Below are 23,586 nucleotides of genomic sequence, written 5' to 3'. Positions count from 1 at the left end.
TCATTTCATATTTTGGACTGGTTTAAATAAATAAAAACTTGTTCCCTTGCCCGTTTATGGTCCTCAAGAGATATTTACGGATTTTGTAGAAATGGTGCTCGTTAAGAGTGGATCATCGTTTACCATGGGTGAGATGAAGAAGGAATTGGCCAGCCACTCAATTGTCACACTCACTTTGGGCCCAGAGCCTAGCCAGCCCTTTTGCCACACCCGCCACAGACAAGAAGATATCTTTTTGTCATGAAAAACAGAGCAGTGCAGTTGCTGCAGCATTAGAATATTAAATATTGGGGAGACAATTGGCCATTTTGAGGTGAAGAAAATTTTACAGCTGTAAGTTATGTGACAGAACAAGGTTTCCAAAAACAAAACCCCAAAAAAGTAAAATTACGATCACATATATGTTCGTGTCCATCAGTTAGTCTAATTAAAAGAAAATTAATCGATTCCAATGCAGAAACCGTTTAGAGAATAAGAAATGTTCAGCGCTCACCAGCCTGTTATAAGGATCTTTTAATATGCGTTTATAAATTATATATAGGCCTATATCGCCTATATCGCCTATATAACAGGAATGAAAATCACCTAACGTAATTTTTTTTAAATATATTTTGATAATTTCGTAATAATAATAACAGGCTGAGTCTTCCCGTGACCTTAAAGATGTTGAGCGGTATAGAGAATGCATGGATGAGAAATTATAATTGTAGTTGATCACAATAGAGAATAATTTATATCCATCTTCTTACTTATACCATACGTGGCATTTAATATGAAACACTGTGCAAACTTTCTGCTCAAACCTCCTGCAACATACCTCAGATACTTCAAAGAAATTAACCACAATCATATCCTGTGCATAAGAGCAGTAACAGCAACAACATACAGTAGTTGAATTTCACCATTTACTATTGAGCACCTGTACTACGGCTGACTTTTTCAAGGATCTAAATCAAACAGATTGCAGAATCTAAAAGCCCTTATAAACATTACTCTTACAAAAATGTTTAAACCGTTATTTTGTCGGAAAAAAACAGCCAGGAATAAAGATGATCAGTTTCCAATGCAACATGCAACCTCCGATGGTAAGTTAATGCTTTTTCATTTTTAAATAAGTTAGTAAAGTCAGACATTTTTGGAGAGTAAAATAAAATGTTCAGTGTCAACGAGAAAAAAATGCATTCACACTGGTAAAAAAAAAAAACATTTTCTCACCCTCAAGTTGTTTTAAACCTGTATGAATTTCTTTCGTCTGCTGAACACAGAGGAAGATTTTTGGAAGAATGTCAGTAACCAGACATTTGATGGACCTCATTGACTTCCATAGTAGGAAAAAATAATAATATGGAAGTCAATGAGGTCCATCAATTGTTTAGTTACTGACATTCTTTAATATCTTCCTTTGTGTTCAGCAGACGAAAGAAATTCTTACAGGTTTGAAACAACTTGAGGTTGAGTAAATGATGACAGAATTTTGATTTTTAAGTGAACTATTCCTTTAAGCTGAGCATTAATATTACATAATAGTGTCGGTTTGTAAAGCAAACTGATAAAATTATTTCCTTTTTACACCAAAACAAGTTATACTTATTTAAATGGAAGAAACTTGGCAAACACTTAATGGTGACTTGAAACATCATTGAACTTTTACAGCAAAATATAAGGAAAAACACCACATAAATCTAAAACATCAATTATTTCGGAATAAAAAACATTTATGTCATCTTAAGTCCACATGATTTGACCAAAAAACAAATTATTTAAGTTCATCTTCAGTGATCAAACTGAGCATGCTCAGTTTGTTAGTTCACCCTCACCACCAAACTGAACATTCAAGTTTTTGCTTTTTAATATTTTAAGTTGCTCATAAAAATCTTTTTCCACATTTGATATTTCATCCAGCTTTTAAAATGGAGATTGTCTAAAAATGAAAGTTGGATTTTTTTTAATGCAGTAGGCTATTCTCCTTTGAATGTGGACACAGGTTTTGTCCTTTTGCATGTTGTTTCACATACAAGTTTGAAATTTCAAAAGCAATGAATGCACAGAAATTCACAGCAAGAGAACAGGAAAGCACAGTTGACTTAAGTGTGGCATCTGGTTCAGGGGTTGAAGTGAGTGGCAAGAAAGCACTTTATATTCTCAGAAAGATTCTGAGTGAACAATCAAACCTTGAGGACCTTGACAAGGCAGCTGACGTGTTGAAAAGATGGAGCAAACTGAACGGTGTTACCATAGACAAGAAAGAAGGCAGCTTCCCTCAAAACTGGCTCTGTGAGTATCTTCAAGAAGTAGATCAGTTTGTGATAAAACACATTCCCACGCTGCCAGAAGAGGGAACACAAGGATCTCAGTTAGAGCTACTGGACTTTCTAAAGAGCACAAAAGAAATGATATGCCATACGCTGCTTCGATTAACACCTGTACTGGAAGATACTGGGCTGCTAGATCATCTGATTGACAGTTACAGCCGTCACCTCTTTCCCAAGTTGGACTTGCTCCTAAACAGAGATCTGTCTGTGGAAGAGACCTACTGGCTTTTAGAGTGGGGAAAAGATGTGTTCTTCAGGTATGCACTGCATATTTGTTGTAAATATAAAATTTGTATAACAAACAAACAAGTTAATTTTGAACTGTTGAAATGCACACTATCATTTAAACGTTTGGAGACACTTTCTCCAATTTTTTTTTTAAAGAAATTGATACTTTTATTCATAAGGATGCATTAAATTGATCAACAATTACACTAAAGACACTTATTGTATTTCAAATATGCTTTTCCATCACAGGATGAAATTACATTTAAAATATATTAAAATAAACAGTTCTTTTAAATAATATTATTTCACAATATTCCTGTTTTTACTGTGTTTTTGAACAAATAAACGCAACCTTGAAGAGCATAAGAGCCTTTTTTGAAAAATCTTTAAAAATCTTGCTAACCTTTTGAACATTGATGTGTATATTATCATGATGTTTCAGTTCAGACTCAAAACTGAGAGTTTACGACCCGCTGCTGTTGACAGGCTGGTTTGAGAGAGCAAAGCAGAAACTGCTTCTAAAACTTCAGGTATGAATTCACAGTTTATGACTATTTGTGTGTTATTTTAATTACTGTATTTCACTCTCATATCTCAGTAATGCATGAATGGACCCAAAACAAGAGAGATGTAACACAAATGTCTCTGTCCAAATTTAATTGCAACAGAATGACATCTCTAGGAATTTACAGAACATCCTGCACTATGATGAGCAACATGGACATAATGAGAACTCAATGGATGAGGAAACGTTCATAAGACTTCACATAGATGTCACTCAGGTAGCTCTTGGAGAGAGAAAGTAAAGCAAGATTTATTTTTATTTTCTCATGTAAAAAGGTACAGGGGATTTATATGATATATTGCTCACATATTTTATGTTTTGCTTTCACAGTGTCTGAATTGTGCTATTTCAGATGCAAAAAAGGTTGGTCTAACCTTGATGCATGCAGTACAAATACTCTGTAGTGAAGAGCTGCATGGTTTTGCTCAGAAGTAGGTTTTCCTCATCTTATATTACCCCTTGCCCAAGGTTTACAGATTAAAACTCTCATCCAGTGATTTTCTATTTTGTGCAGGAGAGTGGAGGTTTGTGATCCTGTACTTAACATAAATATGTGTTCTCTTAGGTATGTGGATACTGAGAATAAATGTTTACAAAAAAGAAAGTTTACTGAGAAGAACTCTGTGTATCTGTTTCGGATTATCAACACTTGTATGCAACTCAGGTATTAAATGATCATTAAGTATACATGGCTCAGAAACTGTAACATTAGACATATTTATATTTATATAACAAGACATATTTGTCACCCTTGACCGATTAATTCAAAGTGTTAAATTATAATTGTGGGAATATTTGTAACTATTTGGTCCAGAATATAATGATGAAAAGTTTAGAAGTTTCGATAAAACTAAGATATATGAAATCAGACAAATTAAAGTAATCCACATGAAGAAAAGCTATGTGACTGTAACAGAGCAAGCTCCCATACCACCTCTTCTTCACCACCGGAGGGAGCCGTCTCCGGAATATTAACTTTACTCACTGAACTTCAAATCCCATCATGCCTCATACCTGGGACTGATTACACTCACACCTGCACCTCATTCACAAACACCCATTTAAGCCTCATTCACACGCTCATTCAGTGCGAAGTCTTGATCTGCCTCGGCCATCATTTCTGAGCGTTATTACCCGAGTTTGATTTCTGTGTTTGACCTTTGTTTTGTTTATCGTTGCTGACCCTTCTCTGCCTGCCCTGACCCTGGACTGTTTACTGGACTCTGATTCTCTCTGCCTGCCTCGACCCTTTGCCTGTCTACCTGGTTTGTCTCAGCCTTGCCTACTCTGTTTTGTTTGCCACTGTTTTACCCTGCCTGTCTTGACCATTCTAATAAATGCTGCAAATGGATCTTCCTGACTCCGGCTCTTCACAACAGTGACAGTGTAAAAGTCAATAACAGCGAGCACACGAACAATACCGGACAACTGAAAGAAGCACAAAGCGGAACTTAAATACACATTGATAATGATAACATAATGAACAGGTGTAATGATTAAATGAGTGTCCATGACAACGAATGACGGGCGGGAAACCTGGGCAGAGCAGATGGCCCAAATATGACATGTAGAGGAGATGACGGTGGAAGGACCTATGGAAGAGTGAGCAGTGGTAGGATCCAGGGAGGAATGGACATCCGACTAGATTTCAGAGTGACCCCGGGAGATGGCCATGATGGAGGCACTCCACGACAACATTGGTGGAGGGAGGAGCCAAAGTGGTAATTTAAGCATGACCGAATGAGGTGACACAGGGAAATGAGAAACACAGCGCAGCCGACAGCCTGGAAGTCCCAGGCGATGGTGGAGCAACGACTGACCAGGACAGAGCCGGTGGGATGAGGGAGCCCGGTGGAACTGAAGGGACACTGGTCCCAGTTGGAGCCGAGGAGCCAGGACGGAGCCGACTGGTCGACGGTCCGAGGTGGAACCAGGGAATCCTCATGCCTCTGCGGAGCTGGTGACATAGAGTCCCAAGGTGGATCTGTGTTGCATGGTGGAGCCGAAGGGCTGAAAGAATCCAGTGGAGGCGGGGCCAAGGAAATGGCTGGCTTCGGTGGAGCGAACAGGAGAGGAAAGTTGGGTGCAGAGACAGACTTGGTGATAGACAAGGATGATGGCAACAAAGACAATACTGTGTTGGACAGAACCAGTTGTGACGTAGACAACTCTGTGCTGATCGGGACCGGCGGCCATGAATACAACACTGTGCTGGATAGAACTTGCAGCAATGACGAAGACAGCTCTGTGCTGGACAGGACCAGTGGTGATGAAGAGACATTAGTGCAGGAGGGAACCCGTGAAAGAGAAGATTTGTGGGTGGACAAGGTGGGAAGCACTACCTCCGTATTCCAGTCTATTAGCTGTTCTTCCTCTTCCAGCTCCACTAAAACTCCCACAGGCATGGATCTAACGGCCGGTTCACACACCTGTTCAGACGGGACCTCAGGCATCTCTTCCAACAGACTCTTCTGGACAGACTTTGCAGCAGCGATTGATTTTAGAAGGCGTAGTTCTAAAATGGGACACAATCGCCCATCCTTCTTTGGAACGATGAAATACCAGCTGTAAAACCCGGACTATCTCAAGTGTAGGAACAAATTCTATAGCCTATTTGGCCAAGAGAGTCTTCGTCTCTTGTTCCACAACCAGAGCCTGTTCGGAGGCCACCATAGTGGGCAGAATCCTGTTGAAAAAGGGAGGACGAGAACCGAATGGAATTCTATATTTTTTTTCAGATGTGAGCAGGACCCACTGTGACATGTTTGGCAGAAGCTTCCATGCTGCCAGATCGTCTACTAAGGGAACCAGTCTTTTGTGACTGGCCTCTGGTACACTTAGACTCTGGTGCCCTGAAACAGTTGACCGGCAGGGAACAACCGAACTGACTCCTCTAAGAACCTCCTCAGAGGTTGCAAGTCTCTTAGTGCTGCTACGTATAAGGGCTGACACTGGGATATAGACTCGTTTGGAAACTGCTGCTCCCTGAAGCACCTGAGGTGGCGGTGTTGGCACTGTATGATGAGGTGTACACAACTTTCCCCTGGAGAGGCCTGGCACTGATGGCGTCAGGACCTCTTAGCCGAAGCCTTCCTACTTAGAATGGTGTTCCTCAGATACGTCTTCCCTGTGTCAGACTTTGAATTTGAGCACTTCCCCAACCCCAAATCGATAGGTAACGCTCTGCTTTTGTTGCGCCTGATGTGAGGAGCTGCCCCTGAGACCTTAGAGCGGCCAGGGAGATACTGCTGGAACGCCGCCTGCTTTTTGGCCTCCTGAAACCTTTCAACAACCGTGATGACGCTGTCCAACAGAAAGGACTTGTCCTTCTCTTTTATATTAGAGAGGTTCAACCACAGGTGCCTCTCCAAAGCTACTAGTGCTGTCATAGTTCAACCAATAGCTCTTGCCATCTGCTTGATAGACAGGTCTGTGGCCCTACGTAGTTCTCGAACTGTGTCAGGATTAACTTCCTTACCCTCATCTAGTTATTTTAGCAGGTTGGCCTTGAATGCCTGCAGTATACCAATTGTGTGCAAGCATGCACTGGCCTGACCTGCAGCTGTAAGCCTAAAAGTCCATGAAAACTAAACTAAGCATACAGATCGTGACTAATATTTGACTGCCATATTTATCTAAAACATTGTCAACCATTAGGGACAGCCCTTGTCATTATATCCTGTGAGTATCATTTTAAAAGATATTAGTGCAAATATTAATTTCTTTGTATCAAAAACTTTTAAGTTAACTTTTTAGTGCACTTTTAATAGGATTTATCCCTATGTAAAATGTATTGATTTACATGCTTACGGTAAGAGTTAACACTACAATCTTTAATTCACAGAGTTTTCTGCAGTTTTTTCATAAAATCAGTGTTATTTTACTACAGATGTTGCGCTACACAAATCAGTCCAGATAAAAACAACAGTGATGATGTCTCAAGAACTATAAGCATGCTACAGAAACTGGAAGATGAGGCTTCATCCATTGTACAAAAGATCATGACATGCTTAACACAGGTATGTCTCGATTTTTTCAACATACAGTTCGTGTTAAAGGAGTAGTTCACTTTTTAAAAAACTTTTGCTGATAATTTACTCACCCCCATGTCATCCAAGATGTCCATGTCTTTCTTTCTTCAGTCAAAAAGAAATTAAGGTTTTTGATGAAAACATTCTAGGATTTTTCTCCATATAATGGACTTCATTGGTTACCAAACGGTTCAAGGTCCAAATGACAGTTTCAGTGCAGCTTCAAATGGCTTTAAACGACACCAGACGATGCATACAGGTCTTATCTTGCGAAACGATCGGTCATTTAAAAAAAAAATAAAAAAGTTTAAGTTTTGTAAGCACAAATGCTCGCCTTGCTCTGTTCTGTGATGCACGTTCGTGACTCTCCTGTTCGAACTCGTTCATCAAAATGAACAAATCTTTTTTCGAGTCATTTCGTTCATTCAACAAACAAAATGACTCGAAAAAAGATTTGTTAATTTTGATGAACGAGTTTGAACTGGAGAGTCACGAACGTGCATCACAGAACAGGGCAAGGCGAGCATTTGTGCTTATGAAACTTAAACTTTTTTATTTATTTTTGAAATGACCGATCGTTTCGCAAGATAAGATATGTTTTCCTCAAAAACCTTAATTTCTTTTCGACTGAAGAAAGAAAGACATGGACATCTTGGATGACATGGGGGTGAGTAAATTATCGGCAAAAGTTTTTTAAAAAGTGAACTACTCCTTTAATGATCATCTGTTCGGAAGAAAAGATTGCTATCATGCACTTGAAATTAACTCTATCCATCTCACTGGGATTATTTCAGCTGCATAAATTTATATCAGATTTATCCAAGGATACTGATACCTTTGCTAACACATTTTATCAATCTTGCAATCTGTATGTCTTTAATGTTCATTTGTAGGCCAATTTAAAAAGTTATTTCAAGAAAAAGAATGTACATATTGATATCCTGATGGAGGCAATCCACGAGCAGTGTGCATCTCTGCCTCAGACTGCCTTAGAGATCAAAATGGTACGCACTGTGTACATGACCTTAAAACCATTTAAAAAGAGTCAAGCTCCATACGTCACCCTCATTCTCTCCAATACTTCCTTTATTTCTGTAGATCATTGTGAAAATGGCTTACAACTGTGTTTCCAAAGTGTACCTGGAATGCCTGATGAAGACAAAGTACAGAAATCTAGAGAAGCTTTGGGGAAATGCTGAGAAAAAGATAAAAGAGGATGTTCAATATTTTCACAAAACATTCTCTGAACTGGTAAAAAATTTGTATTTAAGGGCTGATTTTCTGATGCACTTGATCATTGGAAATCAGGGTCAAACAATATTTAAAGGACACCTATTATGCCCTTTTTCTTGATTTTGGTTTTGGAGTCTACTAGAATAGCCTTTCATGCTTGGATGTTCAGATTACATTATTTTTCACATATTTTACACTGTTGCAGCACCTCTCCTCCCAGTCTGTCTGTAACGCTCTAGGAAGCCCCTCCTTCCGAAAAGTGCAATGTGCTCTGATTGGTCAGCTGGATCAGTGTGTTTTGATTTGGTGCATTGAAGTCATGCCAGAAAGATTTACGAGCTGAACGCACATTCACAGTGTCATAAAATAAGAGTGGGAAACTCGGGACTTTTTCAAATAGGCTAATTGCCTGCACAAAATATAGCACTGTAATATAACAATAGAATATGTCAAGTTTACAGTGGCTTCATAAATTAATTAAAAATATAAAAAAGAAAAATACACCTGATGCAAATTCTTAGTTCTTCATTTTCCAGAAGTATAGTTTCAAAATCTTGCTGAATTTTTGTGTAGTTAAATAAGAGTAGGTACACCACAATTGTAACCCCTCGGGGCCTACTCACCCCGCTCTCTATGGGCCTCAAACCAGAGTCGCTGTCATGGGAGGCAGGTGCGCTAAAGACCTCAGTCTCTATAGCATCAGCTGCTAGTGTGCCTCTTGAGGTCAGAGGAGGGAGGTTTACCTGCACAGCTCTTACTAGCTGGCCTCCGTTACACCATCTTGCTTCAAAGAAAGCGACTTGAACGCACCTGACATCTTGCAATACTGACCTTGAATGCAGCAATTGGTCAACCACTTGGAGCTCGTTTTGGAGATCTCACGCCCCTTACTATTTTTTTTTGTGTATGCCTTGGGCGGGAATTATTTAAACGAGGAATATTGTGATGTGCTCGTTCCCAGATGAAAACTTAAGACTTCAATGGAGGTGTTTTCTGGGAGTTCAGAAACAGTGCGCACTAATATAGAGAATAACTTCCTTTGGAGTGACTTTGTGCTTTGTAACTTTGCAGACCTTTTTCATGCTCAAACAGCAACATTACATGCTAAAGAAAGTTTAACATGTAAAAAAACATAATAGGACCCCTTTAACATAATTGTTCCACATATCATTGACTGTTGAAGTAAGAGTACAGTTTGAAATTTACATTCATAAAAATAAAAAGCTCATGGTTTGAGTTTTCTGCTTGCAGAATGGCAGTGTTGCCCAGCAAAACCAGCTCCTTCAGAGAATGAGTGAAGTTTTGATTTGCAGTGATGTAGATGCATTGAAGATTACCTGTTGTGATTTGTTCAGAGATTTCCCACATGAGAGGTAAACCCAGACCAGTCATCAACACTTCACTACAGTTTCAAACATGTATTTACAGGTCTTTAAATGTATCTCTTTTCAGTGTGTGAGAGTTTTCAAACAGTGAAGTGTTCTGAATGTTTTGCAGTGAGCAGTATGTACCTGGTCTGCTGCGCTGGAAAGGGGTGTTATCAGAGCGCCAGGTGAGGGAAATACTGGATGTGATCCGGGACCTGTATCCAAATCATAGTTTCAAATCATAGTGTCTGTATCAAGTCAGTGTCACCTGTTCTTTTGGCTTTTCTTTATTTTCTGGTAAATAGCTTGCTTCAAAATTGATGCCTCTGAACCTATCAACATCATTGGGTTGAATCAGTTTTGCAAAATTCCCCCAAGCCAACTTGCAGATCTGAAACGTTATTGCTGCTTAAGGAGGTCAGATGCTGAAAACGAAAGTTAATATTTTCAAGACATTTGGTAACCCTTTATTTTGATGGTCCCCCAAAAGTCAATTGACTTTAAGTAACTTTGTAAATACATGTCACCTTATTCAGTAAACCTTATACAGTTGGTAAAAGTAAGATATGGAGAATGTTCCCCAACATTGTGTTATTTCTGCCTTCTAGCATTCAATTAATTTTTCAATAAATTCAGGTCCTAGATCTTTTCTGTCACACCTACACAATAATGCAGGCATCAGAGCTACACCAGTGACTTTATGTCCCAGTCTATCTGAAATAATAAAATGCTTTTTATTTTATTTTATTTTTTAATGTAGCCAACTATTAATTGATGTAGCCAAGGCCTACTTATTATGTTCAGGATGTCCACACACTGGCAATGTTTCCTTCTGGTATTAAGATGCGTTTTTTATAATCCGATCCGAAGTGTTCAAAGCTTAAAACAGGTGGAAAAGAGGTTAATTAACCCTATAAAGCCTAATAGTAATAAAATAATAAAAAATATAAATTTTTTGAAATGGAACAGTTTATTGAGGATCACATTTGATACATCAGGCTTTTATTACTTTTATTATATAAGATAATATAGAGCTCATACTCAATGAGGTAGGCTACATTTATTTGGTTTTATTCAGAGGCCCAAACCGAGGGAGATTTATGCAATTTAAAGCAGTTGCTGATATTTATATGGTCAAAAAGTAAGTTAAAATTCCGATAGCTTGTATTTTAAATCCGCCGGAAGAATTTGTTAATGGGATGAAGTGGTGTTTGCTGCTTATATAGTACACTCATAATGATGATTGACAGGACTGAATGTTTACTCTCCTCCCGAACCTACGTTTTGAACTTCATTATTGCATTTTAACTGTAACGATAATGCTCAGTTTTGTTTTTGTTTTTTATGCTTTCTGTTCTCGATTGCATGTGTTCCCTTTGCTTGTTTGTCTCCATGGTTTTTGATGGAGTTCTCAAGTGTTCTTAGTTACATTAATTATCCTATGTGTTAAAGCACTGAGTTTCCTTCATTGGTTTCGTCTGTTAATATGGTTGTATTTTGATTTACTCTCCTGAAATCTTCTCAGTGTTCCTTGTTTATTTTATTAAAGACTTTTTAATTATTTAATTATATATTTTTATCTAACTCCTCCGTCATTAAAAAAAAAAATTATATATAGGCCTAACTCCTCCACATTTATTATAGCCATTCCCTGACATTAACACGATAAAAAAAAAATATGTTTGGATAATCAATAAAACTAAGTTGCTTCAGTCAAGTGTTCATCTTGATACTCAATATTACTGAACATATAAAAGTAAATCTTAAGTTTATTTAAGTTTTTTTGTGCAAATTAGCTCAAAGGAAATATGAATAATTAATTGAAACTCATTATAATTAATTATAATAATTTAGATCAATGAATATAATTAAGTTGATGTAGCAGAATTGATACCACAATTAACCAACCTGTTCATCCAGCAAATGCTCAGTATTAATTATTTATTAACCCCCCCCCCCCCCCCCCCCCATATGAGCATAAACCACAAATTTATGTGTGACAAGAACAAGACTTTATTAATAACTAGACTAAACATAACTAATTTAACATACACACACATACATGCAGTTTAGCAATGGAAAGAGAGCTGTAGTAGAATACAGGGAAGCGATAAGTTAAAGTGTTTTTTGAAAACAGTTTCTTACTTCTAACACACCCTTTATTGAAAGAGGTTGTGTAGTTCTTTTGTTCTGGTCTGGGTATTTAAGGGAAAGTGGCAGAGCAGTCTTTAGGAATCTGTAACCAGAAATGCAGTGCTGTGTCAGTGTCTTCCCAAGTCTATGTATTTATTATTTCTGAATTGGCTTCTAATTGTTTAATTGTGTAATTAGCATGATACATTTTTACCTGACAAATAAAATGTTATATTTTCAAACGGTCAAACACTAAAGGCGCATGTATGGAAAACAGGCACATCATCTGAAGAGCTTTTGATTTCTGTCTGTTACTGACTTGGCAAATTTTATGGAGGCTAAATAAACTATACTTTTTTTGTACGAGTGAGCAGTAGGCAACTGACAAAGATGTATTATCGAACTCTACACCCTCTGACCAAGATCAGACTGACGTGATTGTGTCTGAGATCCACGTAACTCGGGACATGTGACTGTGCGGCATTGGGTCCCAAATGATCCGATCATTGGAGGTATGGGATACCCAGAAATCAAATATGTAAATTAATCAATAACCAATGTTTATGATAAGTTTCTAATTAGAAACACAATCTAAATCATTCGAAACTTTACAATCCTTTGTCTTTTTAGCAGGGTATTTGCATATGACATTTGATTGGGAGTTTAAGAGAAGAACCTTCAAAATTCTTATAATACTAATGTGTCACAGAGTTAGCAAAATGGAATGTAAATTAACAAGTTTGGAAGGAAAATGGTGTTCATAGATTCCAAACATGCTACACATGTGATCTTAGTTAACCACAGTATGCAATTCTGAAACAATAATACATTAATGGGCCGATGCTAAACAAACATTCACAGACAACAAGGGTCTTGCAGCAGGCCCAAGTGGAAACCAACATGGACACTCTTTTACGGCCTGTTGCTAAGCTTTGTTTACTTTTATAGGCAGACTTATAGTCTCTTACACGTAATAATTGAAGGATCTGTTAGGGGTTTATCGCCTACATTCATGTTAACATCTTATCAATACATTTTCTGAGATTCAGTCTAGACTATTTATTATCTTTAATTTAAGTTGGTCTAATTTGTTTGGCTCTTTGATATAAATAGGTTGGTGATTGTTTTGTTGAACACAAAGACAATTAGGGGCTGTTATGTAAGAGCCAATTTAATATTTCAATAATTTGTATATTATTGTTTGCTTAGAGTGTTGATTTTGCATGTAGTAACTAAGTATATATTTTTTAACTTCCTTTGAGAGGCAATATTCTGATATTTCTGATATTTCCTGTGTTTATATATATATTTCAGTATTATTTCCTATGTTTTCTAATGTATACTTTCTGTTCTATTTCTTTAATGGCCACACCCACTTGTTGTTACGCATGATGGGCAGGGAAAAAAGGAAGAACCAGTTTTCTACAGGTTCGGGCAGGGGTTTTCTTACCGTTTTGTCATCTATGTGAAAGTTGTGTTTTAACAAGTGTAATATCATAAGATACAGGAGCCAACAGGATTTTTGTATTTTAGTTTTTTGATTAAACTCACACTTGTTTACGGATTTCTGACTGACTTCTGAGACAAGTAGGAACCCATTTTTCTGCCACTACATGAAGTTAACCTAGGACTTTGCATCTGGTAAGATCATGCTTTTTTATTTTTAAATAATTGAGTAAAGTCTGACATTTTTAGAGGGTTAAATAAAATAAAATGACCAGCATCTTTGAAAAAATATGAATTCACACTGTAAAAAAATAAAAAACAAGTTGTGAAAACTCAAGGTAACCAGATGCAGGACTTTTTTGATTATAGAAACATTTAAATATCAACATAATTAAAGTTTGTCATAATATGATACATTTTGTACTTTCAAAAATATAAAAGTTTTTACTTATGGATCCAAGTTCACTAAGCTTACATTTCACATTAAGCTGAGCATTAATATTACAAAACAGTGTCTGTTTGTTGAGCAACCTGATAAAATGATTTCCTTTATGCACCAAAACAAGTTGTTTATACTTATTGAAATGAAAGCAACTGCACCAAACACTTATCACTCTTGGTGACTTCTTCATACATCATACAACTTTTACAGCAAAATATAATCAAAAACACTGTAATGCTGAAAAATCAATCATTTCTGAATATCAAACATTTATGTCATCATAAGTCCACATGCTTTGACCAAAAACACATTATTTATGTGCATTATCAGTGATCAAACTTGTTGGTTGAACCCTCTCCACCAAACTTGACATTCAAAGTTTTTGCTTTTTAATATTTTAAGTTCCTCATACAAAACTTTTTCTACATTGGATAGTTCATTCAGCGTTTAGAAATAGTTTGTCTAAAAATGTGCAGTGCAGAATTTATGTATTCTCCTTTGAATGTGGACACTGGTGCTGTCTTTTTGCATGTTGTTTCACACAGAGGTCTTAAATTTCAAAAGCAATTAATGCACTGAAATTCACAGCAAGAGAACAGGAAAGCACAGTTGACTTAAGGATGACATCTGGTTCAGGGGTTGAAGTGAGTGGCAAGAAAGAGCTTGATATTCTCAGAAAGATTCTGAGTGAACAATCAAACCTTGAGGACCTTGGCAAGGCAGCTGAGGTGTTGAAAAGATGGAGCAAACTGAACGGTGTTACCATAAACAAGAAAGAAGGCAGCTTCCCTCAAAACTGGCTCTGTGAGTATCTTCAAGAAGTAGATCAGTTTGTGAAAAAACACATTCCCACGCTGCCAGAAGAGGGAACACAAGAGCAGTTACAGGACTTTCTAAAGAGCACACACAGCATGATATGCCATAAGCTGCTTCGATTAACACCTGTAGTGGAAGATACTGGGCTGCTAGATCATCTGATTGACAGTTACAGCCGTCACCTCTTTCCCAAGTTGGACATGCTCCTAAACAGAGATCTGTCTGTGGAAGAGACCTACTGGCTTTTAGAGTGGGGAAAAGATGTGTTCTTCAGGTATGCACTGCAAATTTGTTGTAAATGTAAAATTTTATTTGAACTGTTGAAACTACCATTCAAACGTTTAGAGTCACTGTGATTTAAAAAAAGGATACTTTTATTCAGCAAGGATGGATTCAATTTAAAAAAATTACTGTTTTTGCTGTATTTTTGAACAAAATAATGCAGACCTGAAGTGTGTAAGAGACTTATATGTACTCATTTATGTTTCAGTTCAGACTCAAAACTGAGAGTGTACGACCCGCTGCTGTTAACAGGCTGGTTTGAGAGAGCAAAGCAGAAACTGCTTCAAAAACTTCAGGTATGAATTCACAGTTTATGACTGTCTGTGTGTTATTTTAATGTGACTCTCATTATACTGGCTCATATCTCAGTAATGTATGAAAGGGCCCAAAAAAAGAGAGATGTAACACACATGTCTCTGTCCAACTTTAATTGCAACAGAATGACATCTCTAGGAATTTACAGAACATCCTGCACTATGATGAGCAACATGGACATAATGAGAACACAATGGATGAGGAAACGTTCAATAGACTTCACATTAATGCCACTCAGGTAGCTCTTGGAGAGAGAAAGTAAAGCAAGACCTAGTTTTGTTTTCTTATGTAAAAAGGTATCACAGGGATTTATATGATATTTTGCTCAAATATTTCATGCTTTGCCTTCACAGTGCCTGAATTGTGCTATTTTAGATGCTAAAAGTTTTGGTCTGACCTTTATGCATGCAGTACAAATACTCTGTAGTGAAGAGCTACAGGGGTTTGCTCAGAAGTAGGTTTCTCCTCATCTTATATTACCCCTTGCCTAAAACGATTCTCATTTAATGATTATATTTAGTGCATGGTTGTGGGTGAGGGGAGGTTTGGGATAATGTAACAATAATAATAAATATGTGTTTTCTTAGGTATGTGCATACTGAGAATAAACATCTAAAAAAACTAAAGTTCACTGAGAAGAACTCTGTGTATCTGTTTCGGATTATCAACACTTGTATGGAACTCAGGTATTTACTAATGAGCCATGTTTACTTACATGGCTCAGAAACTGTATTGTGTAATTAATTCGGCATTATGAAAATGTTAAAACATTTGTCACCCTTGACTGATTTATTCAGTTAATTGTGGGCATATTAAGATAAAGTGACTAATATTTGACTGCCATATTTGGCTAAAATATTGTATCAATTGTGGACATCCCTTGTGTATAATACAGTAGCTAGGTAATGACTAAAGTAATTATATCCTGAATGTGTCATTTTAAAAAATATTAGTGCAAATATTCATTTCTTTTGCATCAAAAACTTTTAATTAGCCTTTCCCTATCTAAAATGTAATGATTCACATGATCACAATAAAAGTTAACCCTACAATCTTAACAATACAATTCCTGTTTTGTCATAAAAATCAGTGTTATTTTACTACAGATGTTGCGCTATACAAATAATACCAGATAAAAACAACAGCGATAACATCTCAAGCACTATAAGCATGCTACAGAAACTGGAAGATAATGCTTTATCCATTGTACAAAAGATCATGACATGCTTAGCACAGGTACGTCTTGATTATTTCAACATTATGTGTTTATGATCATCTGTTTAGAAGAAAAGATTGCTATCACGCACTTGAAATTAAGTGCGTCTGCAAGATTGTGAAATCTGTAACATTTTATTGGGATTATTTAATCTGCATAAATTCATATTATATTTCTCCATGCTACTGATATAAATACTGTGAATACTGATACCTTTTCTAACACATTTTATGTTTGTCTTTAAATGTTCATTTGCAGGCCAATTTAGAGAATTATCTCAAGAAAAAGAGTGTGCATATTGATATCCTGATGGAGGCAATCCACGGGCAGTGTGCATCTCTGCCTCAGACCGCCTTAGAGATCAAAATGGTATGCAATGTATATGACCTTAAAACCAATCAGATTCAAGCTCCATACCTCACCCTCATTGTCTCCAACACTTATTTTATTTCTTACAGATCATTTTGAAAATAGCTTACCACTGTGTTTCCAAAGTGTACCTGGAATGCCTGATGAAGACAAAGTTCAGAAAGCTAGAGAAGCTTTGGGGAAATGCTAATGACAAGATAAAAGACGATGTTCAATATTTTCCTAAAAAATTCTCTGAACTGGTAAAAAAATTAACGCTTTCATTTACATTTGTATTTAAGGGCTGATTTCCTAATGCACTTGACCCCTGGAAATCAGGGTCAAACAATATTTAAAGGGGACCTATTATGCCCTTTTTCAAAGTCTTTTTTTTTGCAGTCTACTAGAATAACTTTTCATGCTTGGATGTTCAAAAATCCCCTTCTTTTTCACATTTTTACATTGTTGCAGCACCTCTAATCCCAGTCTGTCACTAACGCTCTGTTTAGTTTCTATCTCTTTTAAGCCCCTCCTTCCATAAAGCGTAATGTGCTCTGATTGGTCGACTGGATCAGTGTGTTGTGATTTGGTGCCAGATACACATTCAAAACACACCTGATGCACATTCTTATTTCTTCATTTTCTAGAGATAGAATTAAAAAACGAATTAACTACACACATTTTTTGTATACTTAATTAAGAGAAGGTATGCCGCCATCTTGAAATGCCAACGAAAGTGAGTTAAACGCACCTGACAGTGTCATAGACATGACTTCCCAACTCGTAATACAATTCAATCGAGGGCGTTTCAGGAAGTTTAGAAACAGTGCTCACTGATATAGAGCATAACTCCCTTTGTAGTGACTTTGTGCTTTGTAGCTTTGCAGAACTTTTTCATGCTCAAACATCAATATTGCACAGTAAAGAAAGTTTAAAATGTAATAAAGTATAATAGTACCCATTTAACATAATTGTTCCACATATCCTTGACTGATGACATAAAAGAACAGATTTTTTACATTCATTAAATCCATAAAAAGCTCATCGTTTGGCGCTGCGTCGAAGACGATACTTCATAGCGTAATAGCGTCTGATGCACATCTGGAACTAGTCCAATCTCGATTGGTGTTGCTTCATGACGTCAGGGACGGCGTGTACGGTAGCTACAAAGGGGAAGCCGGCACATAACAGTGTTAGCTTCTGCTCTTCAGCAAGCGTTGCTCTTGTCTGTCTTATTTGGTGTTATTTGTCCAAACGGTGCAAAGCATTCACAAACATATAACTAAGAAAGTGAAAAAAAGAGATAGGAATGGTGAGTGATAGGCAATACAGGAATTGTGCATGTCCCTGTCCTAGATACATCACGAATGGGTGCACACACCTGCTCTGTGTTATGTGCCTCGGAGCGGAGCATGCACGGGCAGCGCTCGAGGGGCGAATTGTGAGCTGCTACTGCTCAGAACGATCCGTTCATGCCTGGCCCTGTTTGAAGACATCTGCTCGTCCACGGAGCCATCAGGAAATCGATGTTAACTTCCGCCGCCTTGTGTGCTTTGGGACGCATCGGTTTCCAGCGACCACAAATCGCAGTGTCCGCCCGAAGTCGTTGCGGCCCTGTCGAGTTCACTCCCTCAGATAAGGCCTGTCGAAAATCTTGTTCAGCCCTGACCTGCCGGCCGAACGCTACAGGGCACCGAAATTATTTTACACACAACACCCAAGGTCAGTCTAGAAAGACTGATCCCCTTAGTAGAATATGTAGAGGCTTGGAGTAGACTTCACAATATAGCTCAGTGGGTCCTGCGTACGGTGGAAAGAGGTTACAGAATTCAATTTGAGTATCATCTTCGCTGAAATTTCAGCGAAGTTCAACTTGAGTAGTTGGTCTACACTATTGACATCCCTGAGCAGGGTCGGGTGATGGAGCTTGAGGTTCAATACCTCTCAGCAAAGGAGGCCATAGAGTGTGTTCCTCCTTGGGAGAGGGAGGACGGGTTCTACAGCTGGTACTTCATAGTTCCCAAGAATGATGGAGGGCTGCGTCCCATCATAGATCTCAGGGTATTGAATCGTTCTCTGAGGAGATTCAGGTTAAACATTTTAACTATCCCTATCATCGTGAGTCAAATCAGATCCAAGGACTGGTTTCTCTTTTATCTTTTCCTTAGATCTCAGGACACATATTTCCATATATCCATCCTTCCTCAACACAGAAAGTTCCTGAGATTCGCTTTTGGGGGAAAAGCAAACCAAAACAGGGTTCTTCTGTTCAGCCTAGCATTATCCCCTTGCACCTAAAAAAGCCAAAAGCCAATGGCGACAAAGGCGAACAAAGGCAAAAAAGGCAACAGTGGCAAGAAACCAAAAGTCCCATCAGGTGACAGAATGGAAAAAAAAACCTTGGCTCAGTGGTTCATGTAGATTGTCTACAAACCGAAAGGTTGGTGGTTCGATCCCCGGTTCCACCTGACCAAGTGTCGAGGTGTCCATGAGCAAGACCTAACCCCAGCTGCTCCCGACGAGCTGGATGGCGCCTTGCATGGCTGAAACCGCCGTGGGTGTGTGAATGAGTGCGTGAATGGGTGAATGTGAGGCAATATGTAAAGCGCTTTGGTGGCCATTGGGTCTGTTAAAGCGCTATATAACTGCAGTCCATTTACCATTTACAATCAATGTATGATTATGATTCAGGCAGCATTACAGGTCAGAAGTCAGATTGGATCGGAACATTATATTATGCAGTTCATCTGTTTGAAGACCGGAGTCATCACGTGCGTATGGAGACGAGTTTGTTGAGGATCAGTGCCGATGGCTGTCGTGTCGATGAGGCATTCACAGGGGAGAGTCTAGTTGACACAATCTCTCCTGACACTTCAGGAATGCGTTGTGGTCGTGTCCAGGTGCAAGTCCACCATCTGATCTGGATACGGCCCAGGTCTGGCTGATAACAGTTAACCTCGGAATAAACAGAAAGACTAAAATTTGCGTAGATACTATTCTTTTTATGATGAAGCGAGTACATCAGGTGTTATAGGAAGTATTCCCGGTATCGGCTGACCTAATTTATGCAGCGACTTGCTTAGACTTGAGAACGACTTGCTTAGACATATCAGAAGCTAACACTGTTGTGTGCCGGCTCCCCTTTGTAGCTTCCTTGTACGTCATCACATGACGCAACACCAATCGAGATTGGACTAGTTCCACACATGCTTCAGATGCTATCATGCTGGAAGCGTTCCCCAAAGTGTTGTCTTTGATGCAGCATCTCGTTCCCTTCTCAGGAAGTAACCCGTGATGTTTTCTATCTGCAGAATGGCAGTGTTGCCCAGCAAAACCAGCTCCTTCAGAGAATGAGTGAAGTTTTGATTTGCAGTGATGTAGATGCATTGAAGATTACCTGTTGTGATTTGTTCAGAGATTTCCCACATGAGAGGTAAACCCAGACCAGTCATCAACACTTTACTACAGTTTCAAACATGTATTTACAGGTCTTTAAATGTATCTCTTTTCAGTGTGTGAGAGTTTTCAAACAGTGAAGTCTTCTGAATGTTTTGCAGTGAGCAGTATGTACCTGGTCTGCTGCGCTGGAAAGGGGTGTTATCAGAGCGCCAGGTGAGGGAAATACTGGATGTGATCCGGGACCTGTATCCAAATCATAGAAGTCACAGTGTCACCTGTTCTTTTGGATTTTCTTTATTTCTTGGTAAATGGCTTTCTTCAAAATAGATGTCTCTGAACCTATCAACATCATTGGCTTAAATCAGTTTTGTAAAATTCCCCCAAGCCAACTTGCAGATTTGAGACGTTATTGCTGCTTAAGGAGGTCAGATGCTGAAAACGAAGGTTCATATTTTTTCAAGTATAGATATTTGGTAACAATTTACAGTGATGGTATCCCACAAGACATTCAATTGACTTTAAGTAACTTTGGAAATACATGTAACCTTATTCAGTAAACCTTTACCCTTGTTTATGATAACCTATACCCAAACCCTACAGTTGGTAAAAGTAAGACATGGAGAATGTTCTCCAAACATTGTGCTATCTCTGCCTTCTAGCATTCAAATCTGATCTGATGTTAATTTTTTAACAAGGTCCTAGTTCTTTTCTTTCACATCTACACATAATGCAGGCATCAGAGCTACTCCAGTGACTTTATCTCCCAGTCTGTCTGAAATAATAAAATACAAAAAATGTAGCCTACTATTTATTGATATTGCCTAGGCCTACTTATTATTCTCAAACTGTCCACACACTGCAAGTGTTTCCTCCTGATATGTGTTTTTGATAATCCGATCCGAAGTGCCCAAAGGTTAATACAAATGGAAATTAGGTTAATTGACCCTGTAAAGCATAATAGTCATGAGGTCATAATATATAGTCATAATAATTATAAGCAGGGTTTGAAATGAACTTCCACCGCCAATTTGGCATTCTCATCCTTTTTACCAAAAATGTGTTTTAGGTGGGCAGATCAATCCAGTAAAAAGAACATGTAGGTATTGGAAAGTAGCAATGTATTTTCTTTTAACCGAATGCTTTTTAATCTTCGATATTGTTCAATGTAAATGAACAAGCTCGCTGTTATTTGTTGCAAAGTGACGTTCATGTTCAAGTAAGCCAGATATGCGCAGATTCTGCACAATACGCTATATCAACACAATCTCATGAAAGTGCATAACTATACCACGAATGTTATTTCTCGTGCCAATTATACGCCAAAAATGGTTTTAGCGCGTGTATGCTACGCACTAAAAACCACTTGGGTAGGATTAGGGTGGGTAATGCCTCCCTATTACACGCCATAAAGTGCGTATCTTATGCACGCAAAAACTCTTTTTGGCGTATAAATGCCACGAGAAATAACATTCGTTGTGTAGATACGCACTTTCGTGAGATCGAGCTCCAGCAAAGCGAGTAAAGTAACACGCCAAATTGGCTAGTGATTTGACAGCGTTACCCCCCACTTAATTTTTACCCGCATTGTTAATTATAAACCCTGATATAAGATATAGGCTTAGTTTTTTAAACGGAACAGTTTATTAAGTAGGCTATCATATTTGATATATCAGGATTTTATTACTTATATAGTATTATAAATAGGAGAATAGTATGATATGTAAGAGAATATAGAGCGAGTCATACTCAATTAGGTTAGAAATGCATTTGTTTTTATTCAGAGTCCCAAATTTATGCAATTTGGTCACCAAACTTTGGAGTTGCTGATATTTATATGGTCAAAAAGTAAGATAAAATTCTGATAGTTTGTAATGTAGAGATCTTAATAATATAGCAGACTACATAAAATGCATATAGGCCTAGATTTTACTCAAAATAATGCAATGCAAATGCAATACAATGACAATTGAGAGAGAACCGTTCCTCAAAAGCCTGATGATGCATCATATTTGATTCTTGCTCTATAACTGTAATGATTATGCTCAGATTTGTTTTTGTTTTCTGTGTTCTATTTCTGTTTGCCTGTTTTCCCTTTGCTAGTTTGACTCCATGGTGTTTGATTAAGTTCCCATGTGTTCCTACATTAATTATCCCAGTATGTATTTAGGCCTATGTTTCCTTCATTCTAATGTCTCATATTCTCAATGTTAATGTGGTTGTATTTGATTTATTCTCCTGCGATCTCCTGAGTGTTCCTCCTTTATTTTATTAAAGACTGTTTTGTTATCTAACTCCTCTGTCATGTGCGTTCACTACAGCCATTCCTTGAAATTAACATGATTTTTCTGATGTATGATGAATGAAATGTATGGATGTATGGATAATCAATAAAGCTAAGTTGCTTCAGTCAAGTGTTCATCTTGAAATATTACCGACATAAAAGTTATTATGTGTACTTCAGTAAAGATCAGTAAAGATTTCACAGTCAAAAGACACATGTACAACAGCCTGAAGGGGGATGAATTTAAATTAATGGATGAATAATAAAAGCCCTTTAGAAAAAATATAAACAATCAATCAGATGATGTAGAATGATGTGGCATGTAGAAGATTGTGTATAACAGGGTTTTTAGCAACAGTTCCTATCATTTTGATATTTAGAGGTTTTAGTATCAAATATGATACAGGAGGCTTTAAAGCACTAATCATATTTAAGACTCCAATGTCTGTTGGTTTGTCACCATGCCATAATAACCACATATTTAGTAACAGGGGAAATAGATGAGTTCAGTCTTACCTCACTTCCACACAATGGCCCTCATTTATCAAAAGTGCGTACACCAAATTTCCAGCGTACACCTGGTGTACACCCAAAACCACGGTGACTTTGATATTTATCAATATAGACGTTGGTGTACGGCAGTCTCAAATCCTACGCCAGGTCAGGAGGTGGTGTACATGTACGCACGTTTTGAGTTAGTGCGGAAATGCGCAGAAAAACAATTCCTAACACCACAAAATGCACTGACAAACTAAATGATATGAGGAGCTCTTTTCCAAAACGTTTATTTCTATTAATAAACTAGTGTTGTGTCTGCAAAGATGAAATTGATGATCACCATCTCCGTAGTGAACGGGCCTATAGAGAGAGTAGCCTATTTCTTTTCGTTTATAATAGTTTCGTTTAAAAACATTTCAAGCTTTCTTTATAGATATATTTCTCATGTCTGTGAGGCATATACTGAGTTTCGGTTAATCTGTGATGAGATGCGCTCCAGTTCACGTGCAATGCAAGGGACCGCGCCCGCGCCTCCATGTCATGACTCATGATTATATTGTCTGCTATTTGCTTCTTATTTATTAAATCCAGGCAATTGGTTGATGAAAAAAATATTAAAATTAAGATACAATTTATACAAAACGAAATTCACTTTAAAGAAAGGCTTTCTACAA

General features: G+C 37.8%; 2 protein-coding genes across 4 annotated transcripts; both read left to right on the top strand.

Moving 5' to 3' along the window:
* The first annotated feature begins 855 nt into the window (after nucleotides 1-855).
* LOC143703006 (tumor necrosis factor alpha-induced protein 2-like) lies at nucleotides 856-11,349 on the top strand. Its single transcript, XM_077197044.1, has 10 exons — nucleotides 856-2,569; nucleotides 2,983-3,070; nucleotides 3,209-3,322; nucleotides 3,436-3,536; nucleotides 3,671-3,769; nucleotides 6,995-7,124; nucleotides 8,030-8,140; nucleotides 8,235-8,387; nucleotides 9,621-9,742; nucleotides 9,867-11,349. Exons 1-10 carry the CDS (start codon nucleotides 2,037-2,039, stop codon nucleotides 9,979-9,981), a joined length of 1,566 nt encoding a protein of 521 aa, XP_077053159.1. The 5' UTR covers nucleotides 856-2,036; the 3' UTR covers nucleotides 9,982-11,349.
* A 394-nt stretch (nucleotides 11,350-11,743) lies between these two features.
* LOC143703007 (uncharacterized) lies at nucleotides 11,744-22,539 on the top strand. Of its 3 annotated transcripts, none has more exons than XM_077197047.1 (11): nucleotides 11,744-13,510; nucleotides 14,346-14,847; nucleotides 15,064-15,151; nucleotides 15,295-15,408; nucleotides 15,524-15,624; nucleotides 15,758-15,856; nucleotides 16,277-16,406; nucleotides 16,645-16,755; nucleotides 16,845-16,997; nucleotides 20,046-20,167; nucleotides 20,292-22,539. In XM_077197047.1, exons 2-11 carry the CDS (start codon nucleotides 14,378-14,380, stop codon nucleotides 20,458-20,460), a joined length of 1,557 nt encoding a protein of 518 aa, XP_077053162.1. In that variant the 5' UTR covers nucleotides 11,744-13,510; nucleotides 14,346-14,377; the 3' UTR covers nucleotides 20,461-22,539. The 3 variants fall into 3 exon arrangements, with proteins under 3 accessions (XP_077053162.1, XP_077053160.1, XP_077053161.1); XM_077197045.1 differs by having other exon boundaries at nucleotides 14,303-14,847; XM_077197046.1 differs by having other exon boundaries at nucleotides 11,744-14,847.
* Nucleotides 22,540-23,586: the final 1,047 nt, after the last annotated feature.

This window comes from Siphateles boraxobius, unplaced genomic scaffold (assembly GCF_051911475.1).
Source record: "Siphateles boraxobius isolate OS27281-9 unplaced genomic scaffold, OSU_SipBor_1 37, whole genome shotgun sequence".
In the NCBI taxonomy this organism is placed as follows: domain Eukaryota; kingdom Metazoa; phylum Chordata; class Actinopteri; order Cypriniformes; family Leuciscidae; genus Siphateles; species Siphateles boraxobius.
This window is presented reverse-complemented; position numbering and strand designations above follow the sequence as displayed.